The sequence below is a fragment of the Monodelphis domestica genome, chromosome 5 (assembly GCF_027887165.1).
Source record: "Monodelphis domestica isolate mMonDom1 chromosome 5, mMonDom1.pri, whole genome shotgun sequence".
Lineage (NCBI taxonomy): Eukaryota > Metazoa > Chordata > Mammalia > Didelphimorphia > Didelphidae > Monodelphis > Monodelphis domestica.
In genome coordinates this window covers 106,864,521-106,889,969 of record NC_077231.1, presented here as the reverse complement: position 1 = coordinate 106,889,969, position 25,449 = coordinate 106,864,521, and the positions used below count along the sequence as shown (strand labels likewise).

Sequence of the window (25,449 nt, the reverse complement as noted above, 5' to 3'; positions counted from 1 at the left end):
GGAATCAGAGAGCGGATCAAACCATACTGTTTTATAACTATTTTTCATGGGGTTTTTTGTAAGTGGTTTCTTTCACATCACTAATATAGAAATGTTTTGCCATGACTACACATGTATATAATATCATTTTTATCAAATTGCTTGCCTTCTCAATGAAAGAGGAAGAGAATTTAGAACTTAAAATTATAAAAAATAATGTTAAAATGGTTTTTACAGGTGATTTGAAAATATAATAGCTTAAAAAATAAGTCAAAGGACAAAAAAAGAACATAACTGATTTTTGGGTAATATTTTCCCCAATTATATATACAAACTTTTTTCTTTTTTTAAATTAATTAATTTCTTTGTTACATTTACATGTTACATTTGTAACATAAAGTTCCTAGGTATCACCCTCCCTCTTGTTTCTGGAACAGAGAAGGAATCATTTGACAAACACATAAATAGATAGATAGATAGATAGATAGATAGATAGATAGATAGATAGATAGATAGATAGATAGATAGAAACTGTCTTACTTTTTTGACATCAATTCTTTCTCTAGAGATGGGCATACACGTGTTATTCTTCAAATATATTTCTGTTGTTGTATAGAATATTCTCTTGGTTCTATTTGTTTCACTTTTCATGATTTCATGTAGGTCTTTAATTAAAATTTTTTTTTTCAGATTACATGTAGATATAGTTTCATTATCTTGCTGAGAATAGCTGTAATTTACATATGATCATTGTACAATATTGCTGTTATTATGTACAATGTTCTCCTAATCTTGCTCATTTCATTTTGCATCAAATCATGTAAGTCTTTCCATGCTTTCTTTTAACCCTTAACTTCCATCTATGCATTGATTCCAAAACAGAAAAGTGATAAGAGCTAGGCAATGAAGGTCACAGAGTCACAGGAAGTATCTGAGACAAGATTGAACCCAGGACCTTCCATCTCCAGATCTGGCTCTCAATTCACCAAGTCACCCACCTAGCTGATCCCTTTCCAGGTGTTTCTGAGAGCATCCTGCTCATTGTTTCTTATAACATAATAATATTCCATCACAATCATATGCCACATTTTGCTCAATCATTCCCCAATAGATAGGTACATATAGATTCTTTTTCTTTTTTTTTCTCTTTGGGATATAGGCTAATAGGATACTGCTGTATCAAAGGGTATGCAGTATTGTAGCCCTTTAGAAATAGTTCCAAATTCCTCTCCAGAATGATTGAATCAATTCACAACCCCCCCCAACAGTGCATTATTGTTTCAAGTTTTCTACGCCTCTTCCAACATTTGTCATCTTCCTTTTCTGTCATAATAGCCAATCTGATAGGTGGGAGGTGGTACTTCAAAATTGTTTTAATCACATTTCTCTAATTAATAGTGATTTAGAGAATTTTTCACACCTATATATAGCTTTGATTACTTCATTTGAAAACTGCCATGCATATCTTTTGATTACTTCTCAATTGGGGAATGGCTTGTATTCTTATACATTTAACTTCTTTCTGTATATATTTGAGAAGTGAGGCCTATATTAGAGAAACTTGCTATGATTTTTTTCACACGTATGATTACTGTGTATTTCTCTTCATCCTATGTTCCCCATTTATCCTGCTCTCTCTGCCCTTTCATTCTGTCCATCCTCAAAAGTGTTTTGCTCTGATCATTGACTTCCCCAACTTGTCTTCCTTTTTAGCACTCTGAACCCATTTCTCTTATCCTCTTCTCCTACTTTTCTATAAGCTAAGACAGCTTTCTATACCCAACTGAGTATGAATGTCATTTTCTCTTTGAGAGGATGCAAAAGCTGCTAAATCTTGTGTTATTCTGACTGTGGCTCCATGATATTTGAATTTTTTTTTTTACTTCTGGATGCTTATAATATTTTCTCCTTGACTTGGGATCTCTGAAATTTGGTTCTAATATTCCTGGAATTTTTCATTTTGGGATCTCTTTTAGGAGGTGATCTGTGGATTCTTTTAATTTCTATTTTAGCCTTCAGTTCCAGAATATCAGGACAATTTTCCTTGATAATTTCTTGATAGATAAGGTCTATGCTCTCTCCTTTTTTATTACGGCTTTCAGGCAGTCCAATAATTCTTAATCATCTCTCCTAGATCTATTTTCTAAGTCAATTATTTTTTCAATGAGATATTTCACATTTTCTTCTATTTTTTCCCCTGTTCTTTTGATTTAGTTTTATTGTTTCCTACTGTCTCATTAGCTTCCACTTGCCTGATTCTAATTTTTATATGATCATTTTCTCCAATTAGTTTTTTTAATCTCCTTTTCCATTTGGCCAATTGTACTTTTTAAAAAGTTATTTTCTTTAGTGAATTTTTGTATATCTTTTTCCATTTGGCTAACTCTGCTTTTCTTTTTTTTTTCTTTTTTTTACTCTCTAAGTAACAATTCTAAGACAGAAATGTTGAGGCTAGACAAATGGGCTTAAGTGACTTGCCCAGGGTCACACAGCTAGGAAGTATATGGGGCCAGATTTCAACCTGGGTCCTCCTGACTCTAACTAAGCCTGGTGTTTTATCCACTGTGCCATCTACTGCCCCCAGTTCTGTTTTTTAAGCAGCTCTCTTCAGATTTTTTGTGCTTCTTTTATGATTTGGCCTATTCTGTTTTGTTTTTTTTTAAGGTTTTTTTTTTCCAGTGTTTTTTTTAGTGCCTCTCTTACCAAACTGTTGACTTGTTTTTCATGATTTTCTTGCATTGTTCTCATTTCTTTCCCCAGTTTTCCCTCTACCTCTCTTATTTTATTTTTAAAGTCCCTTTTGAGCTCTTCCAGGAACTGTTTTTTGGACCTGAAACTAATTCACATTTTTCTTTGAGGCACTGAATCCAGTGGTTTTGACATTTTTTATCTTCTTCCAAGTTTATGTTTTGATCTTCCCCACCCCCAAAATAGTTTCTTATGATCAGTTCCTTTTTTTGTTGTTTGCTCATTTTCCCAGTCTACTTATTTTCTTTTATCTTAAAAAAAGTTGTTAAAATTACTATTCTTTAACTGTGGTAAAGGGAGACGGTTCCAAGCTTTAGGTCCTTTGTACAGCTGCCTTTAGAACTAGCTCTGGGGGTTTATCTCTGTACAGTTCTTCCAAAGTGGTATGATATAAGGTGATAAGTGTCTGTCGGCCTGTGCTCTGGTCTGTGAGTAACCACACGTACTCTTTCCCACCCTGGACTTGTGGCCAGCTCCCCTAAGGCCACAAGTACTAGTGAATTTAGTGTTCCTCCTCACTCCAAGACTGAGATCCAGGTATATTGTGTGTGCAAAGACAATGCAACAAAGTCCTGCATTCAGTGCCAGCAAAAGGATTCCTGTAATCTCCTTCTGACCAGTTGTCTGGCCCTATAACCATCTGTGGGGTTAAACCTCTGTTGCTGATTGAGCTACATCCCCAAGGCCTAGGCTAATTTGCTAAGATGGGGCCTGCCCTGGTGGGTTGGTCTGCAGGCCTTTCCCATGATGATGCAACAGACTTTTCTTGCTGATCTTCTAAGTTGGCTTGGGCAGAATAATTCATCCCTTACTTCTGAGGGTTATGCTACTCTAAAATTCATTTTGAGACCTTATTTTATAATGTGTTTAGACAGTAACTTAGTAGAGACTAAAAAAGTGGTTCCCACTTTAAAAAGTGACCACTTTTAAAAGTGGTCCCCATTTTTTCTTCTCCATCTTTTCTCTGTCACTATGATTGCTGTTTTACTCTGTTTTTTGCATGGAAAGAACCCAGAAATTTCAAGAATTTCATTGTCAAAGGAAAATAAGGCAAGGTACAGAATTATAGAAGCTTCTTTTATGGCAGGGCAGCTAATCCAAAGCAAGCTAATCTACCAGGAAAACTAAAGGTATAAAATTCCTATTTTTCCTCAGTGGTACAATGAAGATTTTACACTTTATACATAGTAACCACTGAATATAAAACAAAGAGGTATTTCAACCAGGCAACATTCAATAAATACTTATTTGGTGCTTATGGAGTACCTAACTTTGTTCTTGGAGTAGAAGTTACCAGAAAAAAACTATCTGATACTTTATAAAGGACTTTTTCTGGCAAATCTATTAGATAGGCCATGAAGGTATTATCTCCTCATACAGATATAGAAACTAAGGCTTAGATAAATTATCTGACTTGTTCAGCATCACATAGTAGGCAGAACTAAGAGGTAAATATAAATCTTGACTTCCGGTCTAGCACTCCTTCATACAATGTACTATCCTCACCAATCCTTGCCTAACATAGTACCTAAAACTCAGTAAATAATAAATAAATTATTATTGACTGGTTTGTTGACTTTGAGGAATTTATTCTTTAATAAAGAAGACTAATATAGAAAATAAAATGACATTTGTAAACATAGATAAATCTAGATTTATGAGAGTAGAGGTATACAACCAATTAACATCACAAAAAATGAAACTGACTACATTGTAACAGATGGGATGAGACGTATCTTAGATGTGGGAGTTACTACTGCATCAGCATCTCTGCATAGTCAGGCCAACTCATCAGAGCTAAGTTCAGAACTTATAAATAGAAAAAATAATAGTAATGAGAAAAAGATACACAATTAGTAGATTTAACTCTGAATTGAACAACTAAAAGGCAAAGTTTCCTAGTGGATAGAAGGCTAACTCTAATACCACCTATGATATACTGGGCAATCCTGGGCAAGGCCTTTAATATATTGGTATTCTAGTTAACTCTCTAAGACCATAAATAGCTGAGAATGCTAATGTACATTGGTAGGAGCAATTTTCTTATCTAGGAGTTTTCTATCCCAGGGAAATTACAGGTATAGTCCTTATCCAACCATAATGAAAAAAAAATTTAAAGGGAAATTAAGAACAGAAATCACTTTGTCACCAACCATCTAGATGTTAAAGCAATATAAATGAATTACTACAACGAGGAGGCCAGAAGTCCCCAGAAAACAATTTAGTAAACATTTAACTACTTGGAGGGACGGCTACCAAAGGCAACACTGGATTAGAATACATAACTTCATCTATATATTCTTCCAAAGAAGGATAATAAATAATTATGAGCAGTAAAATCTCATAAGCAGAGGGAAGCAATAGAGAAGGTTTGGCAGGATATACAGTTAAACAAATTCATCCCAAGGACATTCAAGAATGAAAATAAAGAAAGGCAAAAGATTTTCAAAAGTTATTACAATATGGGGTAGCTAGTGGCTCAGTGGATTGAAAGCCAAGTCTAGAGACAAGAGGATTCAATTCTAGCCTCAGACACTTCCTAGCTATGTGACCCTGGGCAAGTCACTTAACCCCCATTGCCTAGCCCTCACCATTCTTCTGCCTTGGAACCAAAATACACAATATCAATTCTAAAATGGAAGGTAAGGGTTTAAAAAAAAATTATTCCAACAAACTATTTTCCATCAAAGACAGAAGAACCACCATACTTGGACTTTAACATTACAGGCAAAGAGTCACTTTAACAGGAATTAAAAATAATACTACAGAAAATAAAATTGGGGAAAGCAGGCAATTCATATGGATTATACAGAATGTTCTAAAAGTCTTAGTGCAACTTCACTCAGACTTTTGGGATACCTGTAGCTAAGGAAAATCCTGTCTAGTGGCCATAAATTTGGGAAAAACCTGAAGGACTAATTTATAATGTATCTAAAGGAGGAGAAATACCAAAGGCCTGGAAAAATACTCAGATTTTATAACAACAACAAAAAGAGGATTCAGAAAACTTTACCATAAAACTATAAGCCTATTCTACTACTATCTATACAAAATCTTTACAAGGGGTCATCTAAATATGAACTGACAGTATCATTCATGAGAATATTAGTAGAGAATAAATAGCAAATAAGCTTTCAAAAACAATATTCAGCAATGGACCATATCTTTACCAACATCTCCATGGCTTTGCGCTGGCTATCCTGCCCATCTGGAATGTACTACTTCCTCTTACATTACAGAGTCTCTCTCCTAAAGCACCATCTTTGGTATGAAATCTTTCCTGATGTACCCTAAATGCTAGTATCTTCTTCAAACCGTCTTGTTTTAAACCAATATATTTGTATTTGTTTACTTTATACTAAAAATGTTTACATATGTATAGAAGCAATGAGGTGGTACAATGGATGAATTGTCGAAATTATAGTTTGTAAGATTTGAGATGGAATCCTGCTTTAGATACTTACTAGATACTCTTGTGACCCTTGGCAAGTCACAGTTCATTTGTAAAATAAAGATAGCAAAAGCACCTGCTTCACTAGGTTATTGTGAAGGTTAAATAGGATAAAATAGATAGTGCTCTGCAAAACTCAAAGTACTATATAATTCATAATAATTATATTAATTTACAATTATATTATTTATATATTATATATAAAATATATATTATTTACATATGTTATATACTTGTTCCCCCATTAGAATAAACTCTCTTTGAGTAGGGATTACTTTGTTCTTTATAAACATATCTCCAGTACAATAACTGAAAACAGCAGGTGATTAATAAATGCTTATTGATTTCTCAATTGAATATGATACAGAGAACACAAGACCCTGTTGTGCTTATTTTTTGTTAATTATGAAAAAGTATTCAATAAAGTTGAATTTAGAAGAAGGATATACATATAAAAGATGCCACCTGAAGGCAGCCGGGTAGCTCAGTGTATTAAAAGCCAGGCCTAGAGATTGGAGGTCCTAGGTTCAAATCTGACCTCAGACACCTCCTAGCTGTGTGACCCTAGGCAAGTCACTTGAGCCCCATTACCTAGCCCTTACCACTCTTCTGCCTTGGAACCAATTTATTGGTTCTAAGACAGAAGGTAAGGGTTTAAAAAAAAAAAGATGCCACCAAAAAATTGCTTGATGCGAATACCTAAATTGTCCCTCTGGTACCTTTAGGATTTTGGGAAAAAGAAAGGAAGACCTTCTTGGAGCAAACTCTAGACAATCTTATAGGATGGGCAGGCATGGAGTTATTTTCATCTTTAAAGGGGACTCCAAAAGGAGATTAGAGAATCATCTGAGCATTTGAGAGCTAAAGGCTTTTATTTTTTCTAACCTTTACCTTCCATCTTAGAATCTGTGTATTGGTTCTAAGGCAGAAGAGTGGTCTAGGCAATGGGGGTTAGGAGACTTGCCCAGAGTCACACAGCCGGGAAGTGTCTGAGGTCAGATTTGAATTTAGGTGCTCCTGTCTCTAGACCTGGCTCTCTATCCACTTAACCATCTAGCTGCCCCCTAGTTAAAGACTTTTTTGCTGACAACTAGAGTTTTTTTTTTTAATTGAAACAATTGGAATTAAAGAAGAGAGATGGTTTGTTAGTGGTTGAGAAAAGGAAATCTTATGATCTTTTAAAATATGCTCATTTAAAATCAGTTCCTTTCATGACAACTCCTTTGCCTTCTTCATTCCCTGTCCTTTATTATAGTCATTATAATATTTTACATATTTGTTACAACAGGAATATTTACAATTTTTCTATTGCATCCCCACCATCACACTAAAGTATAAAGTCCTTGAGGTCCAGGACCCTTTTGTTTTTGTTTTTATCTCCCCTAGAATAGGCTTTGTGCAAAGCAGGTTTTTAATAAATGTTAGCTGAATGCTGATTGAATTTATATGACCCGTTTAGTTTTTAAAATGCTTTTATAATTCCACCTCACTTTAATTGATTCCTTTTCCCCTGTGACTCAGGTTTTATCCACCTCTGTATCTTATACTTACTTTTAGTCAAATTAGAAGATCCTTTTTATTACTTTATCACCAAAGGATATCGAGAATATTATGGCTTTGAAGGCTCATCTAAGATTCCATCTGAGAGTGGCCTTGGAAGGTAGAGATACAGAATATTTGACCTTCATATTTCTATAGAGCCTGGCTGGGTTGCTGGAGATCCTGGAGGAAAAGGATGAACCTCCATGGGTTAATTTTGTCTAGGTTTTAAAACCAATGCATTGAATTTGAATTTACATCTCAGAATTGTTGTAATACATCGTACTCGTAGGTAGAGAGGATGGAAATTATCAGTCCCATTTTTGTAAATTGAGACATAAAGGATTCAAGAGTCTGAGGGCATATAGACTTCTGGAAAACTCCAGAAACTATGGCACCTTACATCCAGCCCAGGGTTCCATTTCCTTATGAATGTTAGAATGGATGAGTGAAAAGACATTTATGAAGCCCTTTTCTGTGTCAAGCATTGGGTTACCTGCCCATAAGGAGTTTACAATCTAATGAGAGAGGCAACACACATAGGAAAGTTGTGACCAGAAAGAGACACTTTGGTTTCCAGGGTGGTTAAAGGGGGCCATGAGGAAGCAGAATGACATATTTCTTCTAGGAACAATGGCAGAATAGATTGGATTTGGTACTAGATCTCATACACCAGGGGCAGTGGATAGAGGGTCAGGCCTCAAGTCATCTTCCTGAGTTCAAATCTGGTCTCAGACACTTACTAGCTGTGTGACTCTAGTCAAGTCATTTAAAACTCTGCCTCAGTTTCCTCATTTGTAAAAGGAGCTGGAGAAGGAAATGGCAAACTACTCTTAATCTAGATATTATTTAAAGATAAGATGATTAAGTCAAACAAATTGATTCACAATCAATTAGCTAACTCGGTCATAAATAGATGTCTATAGAAGTTCATCGGAAGAAAGAGATCAAAGTAAGCAAACATTACACTGGAGAAAGAATTTGCTGTTCGGCATAAAAAAGATCCTCAAGCAAGAGGAAGCATGAGATCTGCAGCGGAGTTAGGGAAAAGATTAACAAAGGAAAAATCATAGTCTCCTCTGCTGCCCATCCTCCACCTCCATTTCACAAGGGAGAGCTTTGGAAGACCACACAGGGTTGATAGCCCTGTCACCTACCAAAGTAGAAAGTTACACGGATCTCCTTAGGAAAACATGAAAAGGAAAAAAAAATCTTTTCACATCCAACCTTTCTTTGTGTGCTCTACTCAGCTTCTCCCAAGGTTCAAAGAGAAAGAGCAACTGGTCAGGTCTTACTGTCTTTGGACCTTGCCACTCGAGCCTCCTTTTCCATGAAGTTCTTCAAAATGCAGGTGTCTGTGGGCTTTTGTACCTTAGCAAGGCCCTTATAAAGAAAAAGGGTCCAAGAAAACTGACTTAGTAAGGAAGAAAAGCATCCCAGCCGTCTGGCATTCCAACAAACCCAGTAAAACAAAACAAAACAATTCTTTAAATGGAAGGAAAAAATGGGAAAGGTGGAAGGTGGGGAGAAGAGGTAATAAAGTTAACAAACTGCAGTAGGGCGGAATACTTCGGCGAGAGAGCTTAGGTACCTACAAGACTCCTTGTCCAGGTTTCTAATTTGTTAACCGAGCTCTCTCCTCCTGCCTCGCCCAAATCAAGAAGAATTAGTATTTTTCTTTCTCATAACAGCTTAAGAAGAGGTGGGAAGCCGCTGCTAGAGACTTGGGAGGAAGAGGCTTTGGAGAACAGTGTTGAGAGGAACTGAATTGCGTTCGGAAATAACCGTCCATGGGAAGTGTTGGGGGGCACTATTTCAGCGCTATAAAGGAAGCTGGGGGAGCTCAGGGTCACAGAGCTCACATCCGAAGAATGAAGGGATGGGAAACGGAGAAAAAGCAATCGAAAGGAAGGGCTGGCCGACCCAGAGAGGAGGAGAGGCCGCCCAAAGAGGTAGAGTTTAGAAGGGGCGGGCAGTCCTTGGGGCAGGAGGGAAGGAGGGGAGTTCACACAGTGGGTGGAGCAGGGGGAGGAGCTCAGGTGGTGTTGATACACAAAGGAAAGAGTCCTCTCCACAGTCTGTCTCCTCCCTCCCGCTGACGTAGTCGATTTCTTACGAGTCTATAATCCGGAGCTCAGAGAAATTCTTCAGAGCCGCGCGACGTCGTTTCCCGAGCTTGTCGTTGCAGCGGGAGAGTCTATCTCGGCCCCGCCGTCCACCACGCGTCCGCCCTGCCCCGCCGACACCTACCTACGCTTCCCTTTCCCTCTGGATCGTTCGGGATTTGGGTGGGGACTCAGGATTTTTTTTTTTTTTGCCGCTCGATTCTAGTTTTGGGCCGTTTGTAGTCCTTTTGTTTGTTTTACGGTTCAAGGTTTCATTGAGAATTGTTAGACGAAACCCTTTTAGAGAGGTTTGGAAGCGGAGCCAAGAACCTTCGAAACCAACTAAGGTAATAATCCCGAGCTGAATCATCTTTGAGGGGGACAACGTGGGGGGTGGGGTGGGGGAAGGGAATCGAAAGAGGCCGGGGATCTCGCCTTCGGTGGCGGCCTGTTATTGTTGGGCCTCTAACTGGCCGGCGGGCGGGGGCGGTGGTCGAGGCTGAAAGCTTCGGACTGCCCCCTGGCTTGTGAGCCCCCGGGCATTGGGCGGGGGGGGGGGGCTGGCCGGGGCCGCCGCGGCTGGTGCTGCATCTTTTTGAGGGAGGGGGAGGGGAGCCCCGAAGCTGACGATCCCTCTGGTGCGGTCTTGTGACTAATTTGCATTTATCATTTTAAATTCTGGAGGCCCAGGTTCTGTGGGTAGTAGGGAATAGAGGTTTAGTTAGGCCAGTAATAGGAAATGCGGGACGGAGGATGTGTGACAATCGACGATCAATATTGCATCAGTTTCCTGGCGTAGAAAGGGCCTGGCCAGGAGCTGGTGTGTTTGAACCCGGTGCCTATAAATGTGTGTAAACAAACGGGGCCTTTGCTTTTTGTATAGCCTGGGAGGTTATTTTGTTATTTGGATGATCATTTTTTAAGTTGTTATAAAACGAATGGGAACTTTTGGTCAGTTAATTTTTTTTAAAAAGTAAATTATATTGCCGCAGATCTATAATCTTTGCTGTTCCCAGCCAATATGTGTGCCTTGGGACATCCCAAAAAAGTGAGAAATAATTCGAGGCCACCTGAAATGCAAACACTTAAGTCTGTATGAAATGTGTATCACACCCCCTTCTATATCGATGACAGAGGGAGAAAATAGAGGAAAAACCCAAGAGCACTTCTTGGACTGATCCAATTTGGATCGGTGTTAATATAAAATTCCGCATGAGGATGAGGATATTGCCTTTTGGAGGGTGAATCACTTTAGTGAGTAGCGGTGGGAGATTATCTTTGTTCTCCTCCATAGACTGTGTCTTGTACTTTTCCTCTTGCCTCCTCGAGCTCCCCCGCCCCTCTCTCTCTTCTGGTACTTTTCCACTCCTCTGGCTGAGGATGAATCAGCCCTGATGAGCTTCTCCGCCAGAGGCAGCGGCGGCGGCGGCGGCGGCGGCAGCAGCAGCAGCAGCAGCAGCAGCAACTTGCCACGTGATCCAGCCTAGGAGACCACTGCAGTATTGACGTTTTTTCCTTTTACCTTCCCCAGACTGGGCGAGTGTGCGCTGCACCCAGCCGCAAAGGACAAAAGGAGCTGAGTTGAACCTTTGGGTTGATTCCATAAACGGAGGAAACCGCACAGAAGGGACTACCGACTTTGTTCTTCTTTGGCTCTTCAAAACTAAGACCAGCGTTCTCTGCACCTCCTCCCGCTACGTCCTATCATGACTAAAACAGAAATGGGCAGGTTTAACATTTCTCCAGACGAAGACAGCAGTAGCTACAGTTCCAACAGCAATGATTTCACCTTTTCCTATCCCACCAAACAAGCTGCTATGAAGAAGAGGTCAGCAGAACTTCAACATTTTTTTTTTCTTTCTTTTCAAAATGCCTTTCCAGGGATTCTTGTTTTAGAAGATCCATAAGGGGTTGTGGAAATATACTTTCTTATAGTGAAATTTAGTGCTTTTATGGAGAAACATTTTGTTTTTATCCTCTCCTTGAAGTAAATGTTTGCATGAATGATCTTTTCTGTGCTATAACACAATAATATTGCTGTGTTAAATAAAAAGTATTTTAGCATATTTGAGGTGGTTGTTTGTTACAAAACATTTCATTTCAAATAACTTTTCTTGCAGCCATTATGTAGACATGGATCCAGAAAATCAAAACTTTTTGCTTGAAAGCAATTTGGGAAAGAAGAAGTATGAAACAGACTTTGTAAGTTAAAAACAATGAAAAATGCATGAGCCATTTTGAGGAGGGAAATAATGATAGCTTTATACTTAGATTTTAAATTTTTTAAACTATTTTTTCTTTTAATTTTTTTTTCTATTTTTCTTTTGAATTGACAGCATCCAGGTACTACTTCTTTTGGTATGTCAGTATTTAATCTGAGCAATGCTATTGTGGGCAGTGGAATCCTTGGGCTTTCTTATGCCATGGCTAACACTGGAATTGCCCTTTTTGTGTAAGTATCAATGGAAAAAATTAACATACCTGGTTATGCTGTATAATTAATGTAGTACATTTTGTAGTTTCATTTAACAGTTCAAATTCTTTGAAAACAGAAAACTACTTTTTCTATTATAATAATGTTCCAGTACTTATATATATATATTTTTTTTAAAGTTAGAGTATGTTATTGTTATTGTTCAGAATATCAAATACATCTTTGAACTTTATTATGTCATTGCTAACACTGGAATTGTTGCATTTGTTTATTCCTTGATTATTTTTATCTTTTCAAAAGTCAAACACATTAACCGTACAAAGAATGGATTTTAAGGATGTGACCCCCCCCTTAGGCTCGTTAGAAAAAAGACCACTTTTTAAACATGCAGGATGTGGTCATATTTACACATTTAGACTTGTTTGGTTTAAATGAAATATTCTAGTTTTCTTCAGAATGATAGAATTTGCTCTGATCTTGTAGAGACTGCCACACTTTGTCAGAAAGGATCAGCTGTTTCTGAGTTTCCTAGAATAGAGACTGAAGAATAGGTTTTAGAGTTGGAAGTGGCCCTAGGCATTGACCTATAACCCTCTCTCTGCCTCCACAACTGAGGAGTAAAGTGACTGGGTTTTTGTAACTTCTGCAATATGGATTTGTCTTATTGTTTCAAACAAGTATCATTGTAGCTTGACGATTGACTCTGGCACTGTCTTGTGTTTTCCATTTTATTGGAAAATAGGTATTTTGAACAAATTAATCTTTGCAAAGCTATGTTTTGCATTAAAATTTCACTGGTCTAAAATCAAAATGCCCCAAACTCACAGGGCCCCTTGATTGCATTATTGAGGCATACTAAATTTTAAGTATTCTAAATATGAGAGGAGCAGGGAGGTGGGGGGGGGGGATCAAAAACCTCAAATCATAAAGTTGGTAACAATGCTTTTCTGCCCTTTTTCAGGGTATTGTATTTGTAGCCATACAATTGTTGGTGCTTTGATTTATTTTAGATGGCATCATCGTTATATATTTGAACCTCTTGTGGCACTTAGAAGACATGTATGTGTGTAAATCTGTATCTGTATGGGTGGGTATGTTGGTGGGTGGGTGTACATACACGCATGTATATACATATACAGTGCTCAGAACCTAATTTAATAATCTGCACGCTAATGTTAGGTTAGTGTTTGTTTAGTCTTGGTGGCTATAAAAATATGATTTGTATCGCCAGTGAAATTGGTTGCATTTTAAAATGGAGAAGCAGACAAAACAATTTTGAAAACAAATTCTTAGGTGTACTGATAGTGCATTTTGGAAATCATTTTAGATTTTAACAAATACTCTTAGAAAATTTTTATCTCTTATTGATTTAGTGGTTCTTCAGGGATGATAGAGTTTCAAGAACATCTAAAGATATGTTGAATGAATGGAACTGAGTGAGTTTTCCCCAATTCTGAAGGATACTGTTGTATAACCAGCTTTGAGGGATTGCAGAGGCCAAAGGAAACAGATTTTAATCGTACCTGTTTAGTTGTTTTTTTTGGTCATATCTGAATCTTTGTGATTCCATTTGGTGTTATCTTAGCAAAGCCAGTAAAGTAGTTTGCCATTTCCTTTTCTAGCTCATTTTGCAGATGAGGAAATGAGGCAAACAGGGATAAGGGATGTGCCCAGGGTCCAGGGTCACACAGCTAGTAAGTGTCTGAGGCCAGGTTTGAACTCTTGGAAGATAAGTCTTCCTGATGCCAGGCCTGGCACTCTCTCCACTGCGCCACCTAGCTGCCCTTCATCCATCATAACTACTTTAGTCTATAAGGGAAAGTTTGTTTTGATAAAACTATTTTCCCTGATTTTTACCCTTAAGGAAGAATAGGGGACAGCAGGGAGTACCTTGTCAGATTTAGTCCTCGTGCTCCTTATTTGGCCTTTTTCCCCTGCCCAATCAAGAAGGGGAAGGGGAGGGATTTAGGCAACTGCAATACATTTTATTTGTAATTGTTGTATGTGTGCAAGCATGCACCACCACATATAGGGATGAGGGTGTTGTACTTGTTTTAATGGGTAGTGCCTGCCAAATGCCATGCACTACATAAACAGGATTCTACTTTTTGATAGCTAGCTGAGTTCTCTTATCTTTCTTTTACCAGAATTCTTTTGACATTTGTGTCAATATTTTCCCTGTATTCTGTTCATCTCCTTTTGAAGACAGCTAATGAAGGAGGTATAGTAAAATTCTTTATTTTTGAAAGATAGTTCTTTTTAGCTATTCTTGGTTAAAAATACATATTTATTAACTGTTTTTCATTTATAGGGTCTCTGTTATATGAGCAGTTAGGACAGAAGGCATTTGGTATGGCTGGAAAGCTCGCAGCTTCTGGGTCAATTACAATGCAAAACATTGGAGGTAAGGATTCTGCTTTCCACCAAACTTGGTCTTCCCTCTTCAACCCTCACCCCCGTCAGTTTATGTTGCAACACGTTTCACTTCAGTATTTAAATAATGATGCCATTTGGTGTCTTGTACCGTGTATTAGATTCTAGACTTGTAATGGAATAATTTTGTTTGTCTCCAGCTATGTCAAGCTACCTCTTCATAGTGAAATATGAGTTACCATTGGTGATCCAGGCATTAATGAGCATTGAAGAGAATAAAGGGTAGGTGATGAAGTTGTTCTTCATTAGAGAACCATTTCAAACTTAAAAAGAAAAACAACATAGACATTTGAACTTTGTACTGTTGGAAATATAGTATATAAAATCAGGGGGATCAAAGCTGGTTTTCAGTATTTTCCTTCTACAAACCAAGTAGTAGATATTAACTATTTCCTACCATGCTGAGATGAAATTCTTTTAAGTTTTACTATTTTGATGCACAAATATACTATTATTACCTAGAGCAAGACTTCAGTTCTATGGGTGGATATTAAAATAACTACATGTGCAGAACATGATTTTAATAACATTTACAAGTGAAAAATAATAATGGAACATTCAAACTAAGTGTATTTTTGGGACATAAATGTATTTTAATGCTTCTCCAGAAACTATCATATAATTTCTGGTATTTCCTTGGTAAATACTATTATTATTTAGGTACCATTATTTTATGGAATAGATGAATTTCAGCAAAGATGACTGTAACATGAATTTTTATAATTTACTATTAGGAAAGTAGATATGATCCAGAAAAACCTCTCATAGATTGAATTGAAATGACTTGAGAACTTTTAATCAGCCACTTAACTTGTATGGATAATAAATTCTTTCTAATTCATCCTAGCTCTCAGAACCTAACTTTTCTCTTTTATTGAATAGTTATGCTAGTAGTTATATAATTTAGATTTAATACATTATTCTAATGAGATTGCAAGTTAATTTGCTTGTTTTATCTAAAAAGTACACATGGGAAGAATTTTTTATTCTCTGGGTAAAATACTACATATTAACATTTCATAAAACTTAAATATTTTAAGATATAAGAAAGTGGTATAGAGTTTTTAAACAAAGACTTAAAATAAGTTTTCTATGATAATCTTAATATCTTAAGAGTGAAGAAAAGAATTCTTGGTATGATTTAAGATAATACAAGCTCAAGAGTTAATTTTTTTAGTAGAAAATCTAAATAAAAAATATTTCTGATGCTCCTATAGAAATGTGTGACAACCCCAGGTTTATTATAATTAAACAGATCTAATATATGTGAGAATTTTATAATGTATTGACTGTTTTGAGTTAAAAGATTTAATAGTTACCTAAGAGTAGAAGGCTCCCAATATTTGGGGCTCTTGCTTCACAATTATATATTTTAGCCACATGTGAAAATATTTACTTGTTGAAATGTTTGAGTTTATTAGCTAACAAATGAACGACTCTTTTAAATGAAAGATTTGTAAAATTTCTTGTTTCCAACTTCAAAAATGGCAAGCCAAAGCAATGATAGAGTTGGTGTATAATCTTTGTAAAAATGCTTGAAGATAAGATTTCTTGCTTAACAGTGCTGCTTTGTTTATGGCATTAGTATCAAGCCTTTAAGGAACATTTTATGTTATGAATTAGTTGGCAGTGCTCCCAGAATAAACACTGGGACAAAAGTTACACTGTTAATCCTCTTGGTTTTAGACCCAATTTCTAAACTAAGTGAATATCCATCTAGTATAGCAAAGCATAGTAATTTTTTTCTTTCTAAAGTAACTTTCCTATGACTCCTTAAATGAACAAGTTTTTCCAAACTTGTCCTTCAGCTTCAGTCCACAAACTTGATTCTTTTCTAGGGTTTATGGTATTTGTCTCAAAGTTTTATTTTGAGGCAGGTATTTGGTTTTAAAGGAACCAGATGAACATTTTTCTTTCTTTAAAACAACACCAAAAAAAAAATCCTCTTTACTTTCTGACCTAGAATCAATATCTAAGTATTGGTTCCAAGGCAGAAGAGTGTTAAGTTAGGCAATATGAGTTAAGTGACTTGCCTGGGGTCACACAGCTAGGAAGTGTTGGGGGCCAAATTTGAATCCAGGACCTCCTATCTCCATCCAGTTGAGCTACCTGACTATCCCCTGAACATGTTTCCTGAAGAGAAACTACATTTTTATTTCTGATCAGTTTTGATTTCTTTTCTTTTTTTTTTCAGAGAATGGTACCTCAATGGTGACTATCTCGTTTTGCTGGTTTCAGTGGTGCTTATTCTTCCTTTGTCATTGCTGAGAAATTTAGGTACGTAAGCTTAGCTTTAAATTTAAACACGTAGGACAGTCCTTTGTTATAAATTGTTTCTGGCACCTAGAAAGAACCCTGCCAGTTAGAGAAGGTGGCAAGAGACTCCCAGGAGGCCCCGGCATTCTAAAGATCAGGATTAGACCAATTCTGGGACTTGGAAAGATGACTGCTGCTGCTGGGCGCTTGTACCGGGAGGAAGAGAAGGTTTCCGTCTTCTTGGGAAACGCTTCTCTTCCAAGCTCAGTGTTCTTAGCACTGACTCCTGGCACATTTCACAAGCACTGTTGCCCGTTGGTCTTACCAGCGTATCTGCTTTTATCTGCAAGTTGCTTTGTTCCCAGTTTGAACTCTTAGAGTGCAGAGCTTCTTAATGCTGGGAATGGCCCTCACATGCGAGTTACACCGTTAGCACTCTTGGTTTCTGGCCCCCTTTCTAAGCTAAGTGACATGTCCGTCATTTTTTAGTGAACGCTAGCACCTCGTCCTTTTACACATAGCTAAAGTGAAGACTTCTTTTACCTCAGAGGAAATACTTTTGTCTGAAACCCATTTCCTCTAATGGCCGATTTCCCTCTCCACACCCTTACAGGATATCTAGGATATACAAGTGGCTTTTCCTTACTGTGTATGGTGTTCTTTCTGATTGTGGTACGTATGATTTCATTCTTGGGCCGCATCATTATGGCATCACTTCAGATGGGGCTGGTTTATGATGTTTTTTCATAATGTAGAGATTAACAAGAATGTAAAACAATATAATTTTATTTTTAGGTGATGTGCAAGAAATTTCAAATTTCTTGTCCTTTTGAAGCTATGAACGAGACAGCACACTTGACAGCAACTTTTACATCTTCCCCAGAAACATTATTTAATAGCACCAATGATGATTCCTGTGAACCCCGGTACTTTATCTTCAACTCACAGGTAACTTTATATGAATTTTCCTTTTTTAAAAGCCTAAGGAGAGCTCAGCAAGAAATGAAGTGATTTGACTGAAAACATATTAATCAGAGGAAGAAGCAAAGTTGTATAGTTTGTAAGTTTTAAATAGTGATCAGATAAACAAATTAGTCATTGAGAATTCTATGAAAAGCATTGATTTTTTTTTTAAAACTCCATTAAACCCCCCTAGCAATATAGGTAACTGAAATGAGAATAAAAAGTTTAAGTTATAATTTGTGCAGTAAACCAATTGGAAAGAGAAGAAATTCTAGAATTTTGCAGACAAATATAATGGGTCAATCATTCATTCTTCCTCAGTAGCAATTGTTGAGCTAATCACATCACATCATGTTCAGTCCTCTTATATTTGCTTTTCAGACTGTCTATGCTGTGCCAATTCTGACATTTTCATTTGTCTGCCATCCTGCAATTCTTCCTATTTATGAAGAGCTGAAAGGGTAAGCATTTTGCTTGTTTGATACTGATTTGTACACACAAAAGTGGAAAACTGGGAAAAGGTAACATAATTGTGCGTTTTTATTGCTAAAGATCTATCTGCATGTTTTCCTTCCAATTAAATAGCCGAAGTCGTAGAAGAATGATGAATGTGTCCAAGATTTCCTTTTTTGCCATGTTTCTCATGTACCTGCTTGCTGCCCTCTTTGGATACTTGACATTTTACGGTAAATAATGTCCAGTTTACAATTTTTAAAAATAATTTGATTAATTAACAAATGAAACTGATCTCCATTTATATACCTCCACATCTAAAGAATATAGCATTCAAAAATCTTCCCCCATTCCTGCTCCAAAGAGAAATAAATTTGAAAGCTCAGAATTTGCATTCCTATATTCAGGGATCTATTATAGAATAAAATTCCATTTGGAAGAGACCATAGAGATTTCCAATCCAACTCTTAATCTCCCTGCTTAACGTATGAATGTAATGAAGTAAAAGTTTTCTCCTGCTCCACTCATTACCCTGCAATTTAGCTCATTCCATTTGGGGATGGCTGATTATTAGGAAGCTCTTGGTTATGTTGCACTAAAATTAGGAAGAGACCTAGGTGTATTCCCTTTCACATGATCATAGAATAAATCTCCTTTCTCTGGCCATTTTTCTAATATTTGAAGGTAGCTAGAGCACGTGCCTAAAAACCCTTTTTTCCTCTTTTCTAGGGTAATATAATTTATCCTGCAACTTAGATCCTGCCAATATTCAAAATAAGTAGAATCCCATTTAAAAGTGAATTTTCCCCCTGTTTAATCATTCTTCCCCACCCCCACCAAAAAAAAAAATACTTTAAGCCAAGCATTAAGATTTAGCCTCTTGGCTCCTGTTGTTTTTAATGGAATTCATGTGGCTAAATCTACACTTGATTCTTTGAAAATGTGCCACTTAATGTTTTTCTAATTGTATTAACTACATAATTCCAAATTAATCTTATTGGCCTCTTACAGCCCTGTTTTGTGAGTAGCTACCAACTTTCGGGCCAATTATTGCTCAGTTACTTGTCCACAGATCCTGTTGAAGTCATTTTGAGCTTCTAATGGAGAAAATTTCTCCCTTTGAAAACAATATTATGACACCATTGTCTTTGTCTTCCTTGTAGGACATGTTGAACCAGAACTGCTTCATACTTACTCCTCAGTCCTAGGTGCTGACATTATTCTTCTCATTGTCCGTTTGGCAGTATTGATGGCTGTTACATTGACAGTACCAGTAGTGATTTTCCCAGTAAGTATTGTCAAATCAGTAATACGATCATGAGTCTCTTTTAATGTGAAGATGAGCTTTTTGACATGGCTTTTTAATGACTGGCAAAAAGTGTTAAATGGTCCCAAATTTTTGCTGTTTTACTTTTCAAAAAAAAGACTTTTAAAAAGGAAAAAAATCTTTAAACTCCTCAATCTAAGACATTACTGTATATTCAAAAATATTCAATCAACTTAAGTTTCCAAGGGGGAACACTCAAACTAGAAAATGTGATATTTGTAGTTTGCCTCATAATCACTTGGCTTCATTTTCTTTTGCCTACTAGGGGTTTTTTGTTCTTTTTTTAAAAAAAATAAATCTACTAATTCTCTTTTTTCCTTTCCTATGTAGATTCGGAGTTCAATCATTCAATTGTTGTGCCCAGCAAAGGATTTTAGCTGGTGGCGTCATAGTTTTATTACTGTGGCCATTTTGGGATTCACCAATTTGCTCGTCATCTTTGTCCCAACTATTAGAGATATCTTTGGTTTCATTGGTAAGCTTTGAATTTAAATCAGTTCTATATTTTTCAGTTACCAGAAAGTGTGATTTTGATGATCACTTGACATGCATAAGTAGTAACTTAATTATCAAAACTTTGTTTTTGTTAATAGGTGCCTCTGCTGCTGCCATGTTGATTTTTATTCTGCCTTCTGCTTTTTATATCAAGCTAGTAAAGAAAGAATCAATGAAATCTGTGCAAAAGATTGGGGTGAGTAGGGGAAAATACAAGTTAACTTTATAGTAGCAATGACTAATTTTGCCCAATACTGGTTGTTTATCAGATAGACTGATTATTCTAGAATAAAGTAAAGCTATTCTATGTGATATTAATTTGTTGATTATAACCAGTTTCATGGAAATGGTCAAATGTATGCTTCTCTTATATTCCACCATGCTATTATTTCTTCTAGATAAAATAATAGGTTGACTGGCTTGTATCCTATAAAAAATATAACCTAAGATAGTTGGAAGGAATGGTTTTATAAAAGAGTGAATGATTTGAGTGTTAGGAATCATAATGTTCAAAAGAAAATACTCAAAAAGAATTAGAATAAAGTCATTTAAGGAGCTGCTAGTATGTGACATGGGTGGTTAAACAGACGTAGGCTTCTTTTTACTGGTAGTACAGAGGTGGCCTGAATGATTTCCTTGCCACTGGGACTATAGTTTAGTTTCTGTTCAAAATTTCCTCATCTGTTCTGTAAAGTATTATTATTATTTTCTAAAGTATGATTTTAATTGCATTGGCAATTTAAAGTTCATATGATGGTCAGAGTTCTAGTTCTTAAGGCCTCCCAAAGATATTTTAAAAATATAATTAGTTAAAGCTTGTTTATGATATTGTAGGAAATTTTAGAAATGTTTCTATTACAAGCACCTTTTTAGTAGATTTCACTTGATTAAGAGATTCTCTCTAGATTTTTACTGACCAGTTTTTTTAATTGTGTTCCTTCATTCCAGGCTATATTCTTCTTGCTAAGTGGCATTGTTGTAATGATTGGAAGCATGACTTTGATTGTTCTTGATTGGATCCACAATGCCTCTTCAGATGGCCATTAGCTGGCATAACAGCAAACTTGAATACCAGTCAACTTTCTTCTAAAATGGAACTTCACCTATGTTTGCAGTTTCACTTCCTTTTGCAATGCAGATTTTTTGCTGGTTCTTTCCTGTGCAGAATTAATGAACTCTTTTAAGAAGCTGTTCTGCATGAAAGAAATGGAAATTAACAACAAACCACATGAGTCTCCTGCTAGAGGAAGTGACAATTTTATTCCATTCCAGAGAATGGACAACTTTAACTTTTATCAAGCCACATGTTTGGCTTTTTTTCATTGTTTAACTTGGATATTTTATGATTTTACTTGAATGTGCCTAATGGAACCATTTGATGTAAGAAATAATTATTAATTTGCAGTGAAGTGTTAAAATAACCATTAGAGAGAACACTATTATTTTTTGTACCAAAAAATACAAAGACTTCAAAAGCACTATTTTACTTTTAAGAAATTGCTTTTTTGAACTTTATCCAGATACGGTCAATAGACCAAATAAAAATGTTTCATTAGTGTTTAAAACTATTAGTATTATGAATTAACTTGCCTTTTTATAGGCAAAATAAGCCAAATACTTTTTTTATCCAAAACAAGTAATTTTTAAAGAAAATTATACATTCAAACCAATGTGAGCAAAAATACATCATTGACTAGAAGCATAGTTTTCATTCAAATTTCCATTAATGAAAAGGTATAATTAGTAACATTTGTCAATTGATATTCTATCCCAAATCAGATAAGATTCAGTCTATTTTTTTGTGTTCCTTCTTCCTGTAACCCCCTAAAATCTGGCGGATTCAAATGACAAAATTTTTAAAAGATTTTTACCCATTAAAATGGAAGGTGATGAAACAAATATTTCTATAGTAAATAAAGAACTAATATATAGAACTTGAGGTACCAAATAGTGCAATTGGGTAAAACAGGGTTTATTCAGTTGCACCACCTATTTCTAGAGTTAACATTGACAGCTATGGTGAGGTTTTTCAGTCAGCTGAAAATTCATTTGCTCTGTGCAGATGACTTACATCAGTGCATGACTAGAATCTGCTTGCTGTAGGTGTTAACCATCGTATTCAGAAACTTCTGAACTAACAGGATTTCTCATTATTTATCCACTATTGGAAGTGTGAATTACTTGATTAATGACTGTTTAGTTCTGTTCTTGTCTTATCTACACTAGAGGCCTAATATACAGGTTATACCAGTATTTGGTCTACGATACAAGTTCTCTTTGTACAGACAATTAGGATACTCATGCAGTGATGCTTCTTTAAACTCATATGCACTGGATTGTCATCTCATACTTGTTCACTTTAGAATTGTTTATGTCTGATCAATGGCTAAAGAAACTAGTGCAACGTGAGTGTAAGAAGCTCTTTTGATTCTGCATGTTCACTTGTTTCATTTTGATCCCAGTTAGAGAAAAATGTGAATTTAAACCTGGCTTCTAAGAGCGCATTTATGGTGTGTTAAGGTGTATGGTGAATATGTTATCAAACAGTTGTGGTACTATACTCATTTGGCATAATGTCTAGAAACCTGAATTTACATAATTCCATTAGTGGTTGGGAGAAGCAAATGTTGGAATTACCTGGCTCAAAAGATTTTCTCTTGCACTGATACGTTCAGTTCTAGGAAAGAGTCAGAATTTGGCAGACATGGTTTATGTCATTCAGCCTTCTTACGTGTTTTGTGTGACTCATTAAGTTACAGGTCATGACCATCTATAATTTATAGATCCTCATGCAACTGGAAGATAACCGGTAGTATTGTTATTGGATGAGACCAAGGGTTCATTTTGTATTTTAAATTATGAGGTACAATCTAGAGAATATGCACTGTTGTTTTGTGTTACATATTTTTGAGTGGGCCATTACTACCCTGGATGATTTCTAGAGTCCAGCTCTAGTTTTAACCTAGAATTTGGTATTCCTCCTTGAGATCCTGGAAATAATTGCTAAGTTAGCACCCCCAAACCTGCAGGGGAATGCCATGGGAAGAATTTTACCCCCTCCCCCTTTATAGATCTCGTTCTTAAATGGACGAGAACATTTTGCTAACCCCCCCTTCCAATCCCCCAGCAAAATCAGGAAAAAAGAACAATTCGTTTTCTTACAACAGAAGGATGTCAGAAGTCTTCCCCATCATCTTTGGCTTTTACCACTTGGCTAGGCTGTACTCCAATGCATGATTTTTACTAGAAGTTAACCTGTCTGCCTTGAGGTTCCTAAAACATTGTATCCTCATTAATGAGCAATCTTCAGTATTAAACCACTGTCTTGTCACCTTGTTTTTACATTAATGTCTTCCACAGATATTTCAGTCATAACTGTAATATAATTTATAGAACAACATTAATCCATTAAAGCTAACCTATTTTTCAATATTTATGATACTCTGTACATATATCATGTGTCCATATATATTTGTAAATAGGTTGTATATAATACAGGTTCTGGGACTGGGTTCAAATGTATATACTCTTCTTAGTTTATTACTTCTTTATGATGGTATGCCTCTGTAGAATTGTCCCCCTAAAAATTGTCGTATGGACAATTGCAAAGAAATGAGCTACCAAGCTGTGTAAGAACACATACTAAAATTTAAATTGTATTTGCAATAAACAAGCCTCTTTTAAATCCAAAACTAAGAAATCAAAGTAGAGCAGATTCATTTTTGTCTCATAGAGGTTTTATTTTTTAAAATGCAATGGTTACAAATGTGATCTGTTGAAAAAGGCCTTCCTACACAGGTGTTAAAAATCTGTACATAGTGTATATACTCACTGTACTGTAAGGTCCAACAAATTCAGGTATGGTTTGTTGGCAAAGAGTGCTTCACCGTTTCAATGAAACATTGTATGTTTTAAATAAACTAAAATAAATATGTGCTTAATCTGTAAATGTTTTGTTTTAGCGGAAGTGCATTTATCAGGATATAATTGTTAGGGATAGGAGGTTCCTAACGTGGTCAGGAGGTGTCTTTTTTTTTTTTAATTTAGGTTTTATGGATGTTTCTTTAAAATAGTGCTTCCCAGATACATTCTTCCTTCCCCTCCCCATTTTGTCCAGTCATTAAGTTGTGTCTGACTCTCAAGGACCCCCTTTGGGGATTTTCTTGGCCAAGATCCTGGCAGGACTTGCCATTTCCTTTTCCATCACTTTTTACAGACGAGCTGAGACTTTCTGTCTAGGGTTCTGTAATCAGCCCAGGGCTCACCAGCTCCGACATGTCTGAGGAAAGAGCCAAACTCTAGAAGGCGAGTCTTCCTGACTGCGTCTGCTCTGCACCTCGCTGCTTTTCATCCCTTGTAGCGGAGGAGAAATCGAAGGGACCACCCCAAGTGCAAATTACTTGGGTTATGTTCTGTAGCCCTAACGCACACGTTTGAGGTAAATGCTGTTGGGCAGGATGTTCCTAACTGCCCCTTTAAAGCATGCACCGTTCATTTAGCATCGTTACAGACTTGTTCTACGGCTGACAAATGCCTTAAAGAAGCCAGTTTTATCATGTTTAAAAGCCAACGTGGTATACCGTAGCGTCCACCAAGCTGCAGCGCAGGGAGGGAGGTTTGGTCATAATTATAGCGGATCGGCTTCTGAAGCATTGCATGCATTTATCTTCCCGGTTCTGCTTACTGGACTCCATCAGATCACATTAGGGCCATATTATGCTTTGAATTTTTTGGTACCGTGAAGGTGTAGCAAAGTCTGTTCTAGATCCACACAGTTGTTCCTTCTGTACTTTACATATTGAGTTGTTCCCAAGAGAGTCAAAGTGGCTAACTACATATATACATATACATATACATTAAGTATTTTTCCATGATTATAGGATTCATGTTCTCTCCCTCCCCTTTCAAAGTGGCCAACTAGAAAACATCCCCAGCTCTGAGGGTCCCTCCTGGGAGTCCCCACCAGGTTTATTTCTGGGGTGGTGTGTCCCAAGGGTTCAAGTGTTCTTTTCCTCAGCCGCGCTGGTCAAGCAGATCATTTTTCTGCTAGTGAATGTCAGAGTTGTCGTGTGGCCGAGTCTATCCAAATCTGGTCAGCGGTGTTCAGGAAAGATTACTGTTTCAGGTGGTCGTGACTGCGGGGGCTGGAGGGACAAAGGCAGACCCCCCCCCCCCCCCCCCCCCCGCCCACTCTGAGTCAGTGGATAAATTTCTTGGCAAGCTGGGGCAGCATGAGGAGGGCTGAAGTTGGAGAAAATTCAAATTC

The 25,449-nt window shown here is 36.7% G+C and overlaps 1 protein-coding gene and 2 long non-coding RNA genes across 8 annotated transcripts in view; 1 reads left to right on the top strand and 2 right to left on the bottom strand.

The window, feature by feature from the left end:
* LOC103094813 (uncharacterized) overlaps positions 1-9,744 on the bottom strand; it is a 16,951-nt gene extending 7,207 nt beyond the window's left edge. The window contains exons 1-3 of one of the 3 annotated variants that reach the window (XR_472746.2): positions 9,309-9,744; positions 8,945-9,100; positions 7,730-7,900 (exon numbers count right to left, since the gene is read on the bottom strand). This is a non-coding gene — a long non-coding RNA (uncharacterized LOC103094813). Of the gene's footprint in view, positions 1-7,729; positions 7,901-8,944 lie in introns of all 3 variants that reach the window. The other 2 variants (XR_472745.2, XR_008912164.1) reach the window with 2 other exon arrangements.
* On the top strand, positions 9,679-24,132 carry SLC38A2 (solute carrier family 38 member 2). Of its 3 annotated transcripts, XM_001374815.4 has the most exons (16): positions 9,679-10,169; positions 11,354-11,650; positions 11,943-12,024; positions 12,159-12,274; positions 14,404-14,477; positions 14,568-14,660; positions 14,830-14,911; positions 16,884-16,966; positions 17,559-17,617; positions 17,741-17,893; positions 18,290-18,369; positions 18,494-18,594; positions 19,525-19,649; positions 20,019-20,163; positions 20,282-20,379; positions 21,132-24,132. In XM_001374815.4, the coding sequence occupies exons 2-16, from the start codon at positions 11,529-11,531 to the stop codon at positions 21,228-21,230; spliced, it is 1,512 nt and encodes a 503-aa protein (XP_001374852.2). In that variant the 5' UTR covers positions 9,679-10,169; positions 11,354-11,528; the 3' UTR covers positions 21,231-24,132. The 3 variants fall into 3 exon arrangements, with proteins under 3 accessions (XP_001374852.2, XP_007503939.1, XP_056655004.1); XM_007503877.2 differs by lacking the exons at positions 9,679-10,169; positions 11,354-11,650 and adding an exon at positions 13,267-13,315 and having other exon boundaries at positions 11,941-12,024; XM_056799026.1 differs by lacking the exons at positions 9,679-10,169; positions 11,354-11,650; positions 11,943-12,024; positions 12,159-12,274 and adding an exon at positions 13,358-13,692.
* LOC103094386 (uncharacterized) overlaps positions 23,791-25,449 on the bottom strand; it is a 38,248-nt gene continuing 36,589 nt past the window's right edge. For both annotated transcript variants that reach the window (XR_001624892.2, XR_008912165.1), the window contains one exon: positions 23,791-25,272. This is a non-coding gene — a long non-coding RNA (uncharacterized LOC103094386). The remainder of the gene's footprint in view (positions 25,273-25,449) is intronic.

What these genes read in the sequence shown, in the direction of transcription:
- SLC38A2 (XM_001374815.4), top strand. Translation starts at nt 11,529, where the DNA reads ATGACTAAAACAGAAATGGGCAGGTTTAACATTTCTCCAGACGAAGAC. An exon ending in GTCATTGCTGAGAAATTTAG is followed by an intron (nt 16,967 to 17,558) that starts GTACGTAAGCTT and finishes ACACCCTTACAG; the next exon opens with GATATCTAGGATATACAAGT. An exon ending in ACTTTATCTTCAACTCACAG is followed by an intron (nt 17,894 to 18,289) that starts GTAACTTTATAT and finishes TTTGCTTTTCAG; the next exon opens with ACTGTCTATGCTGTGCCAAT.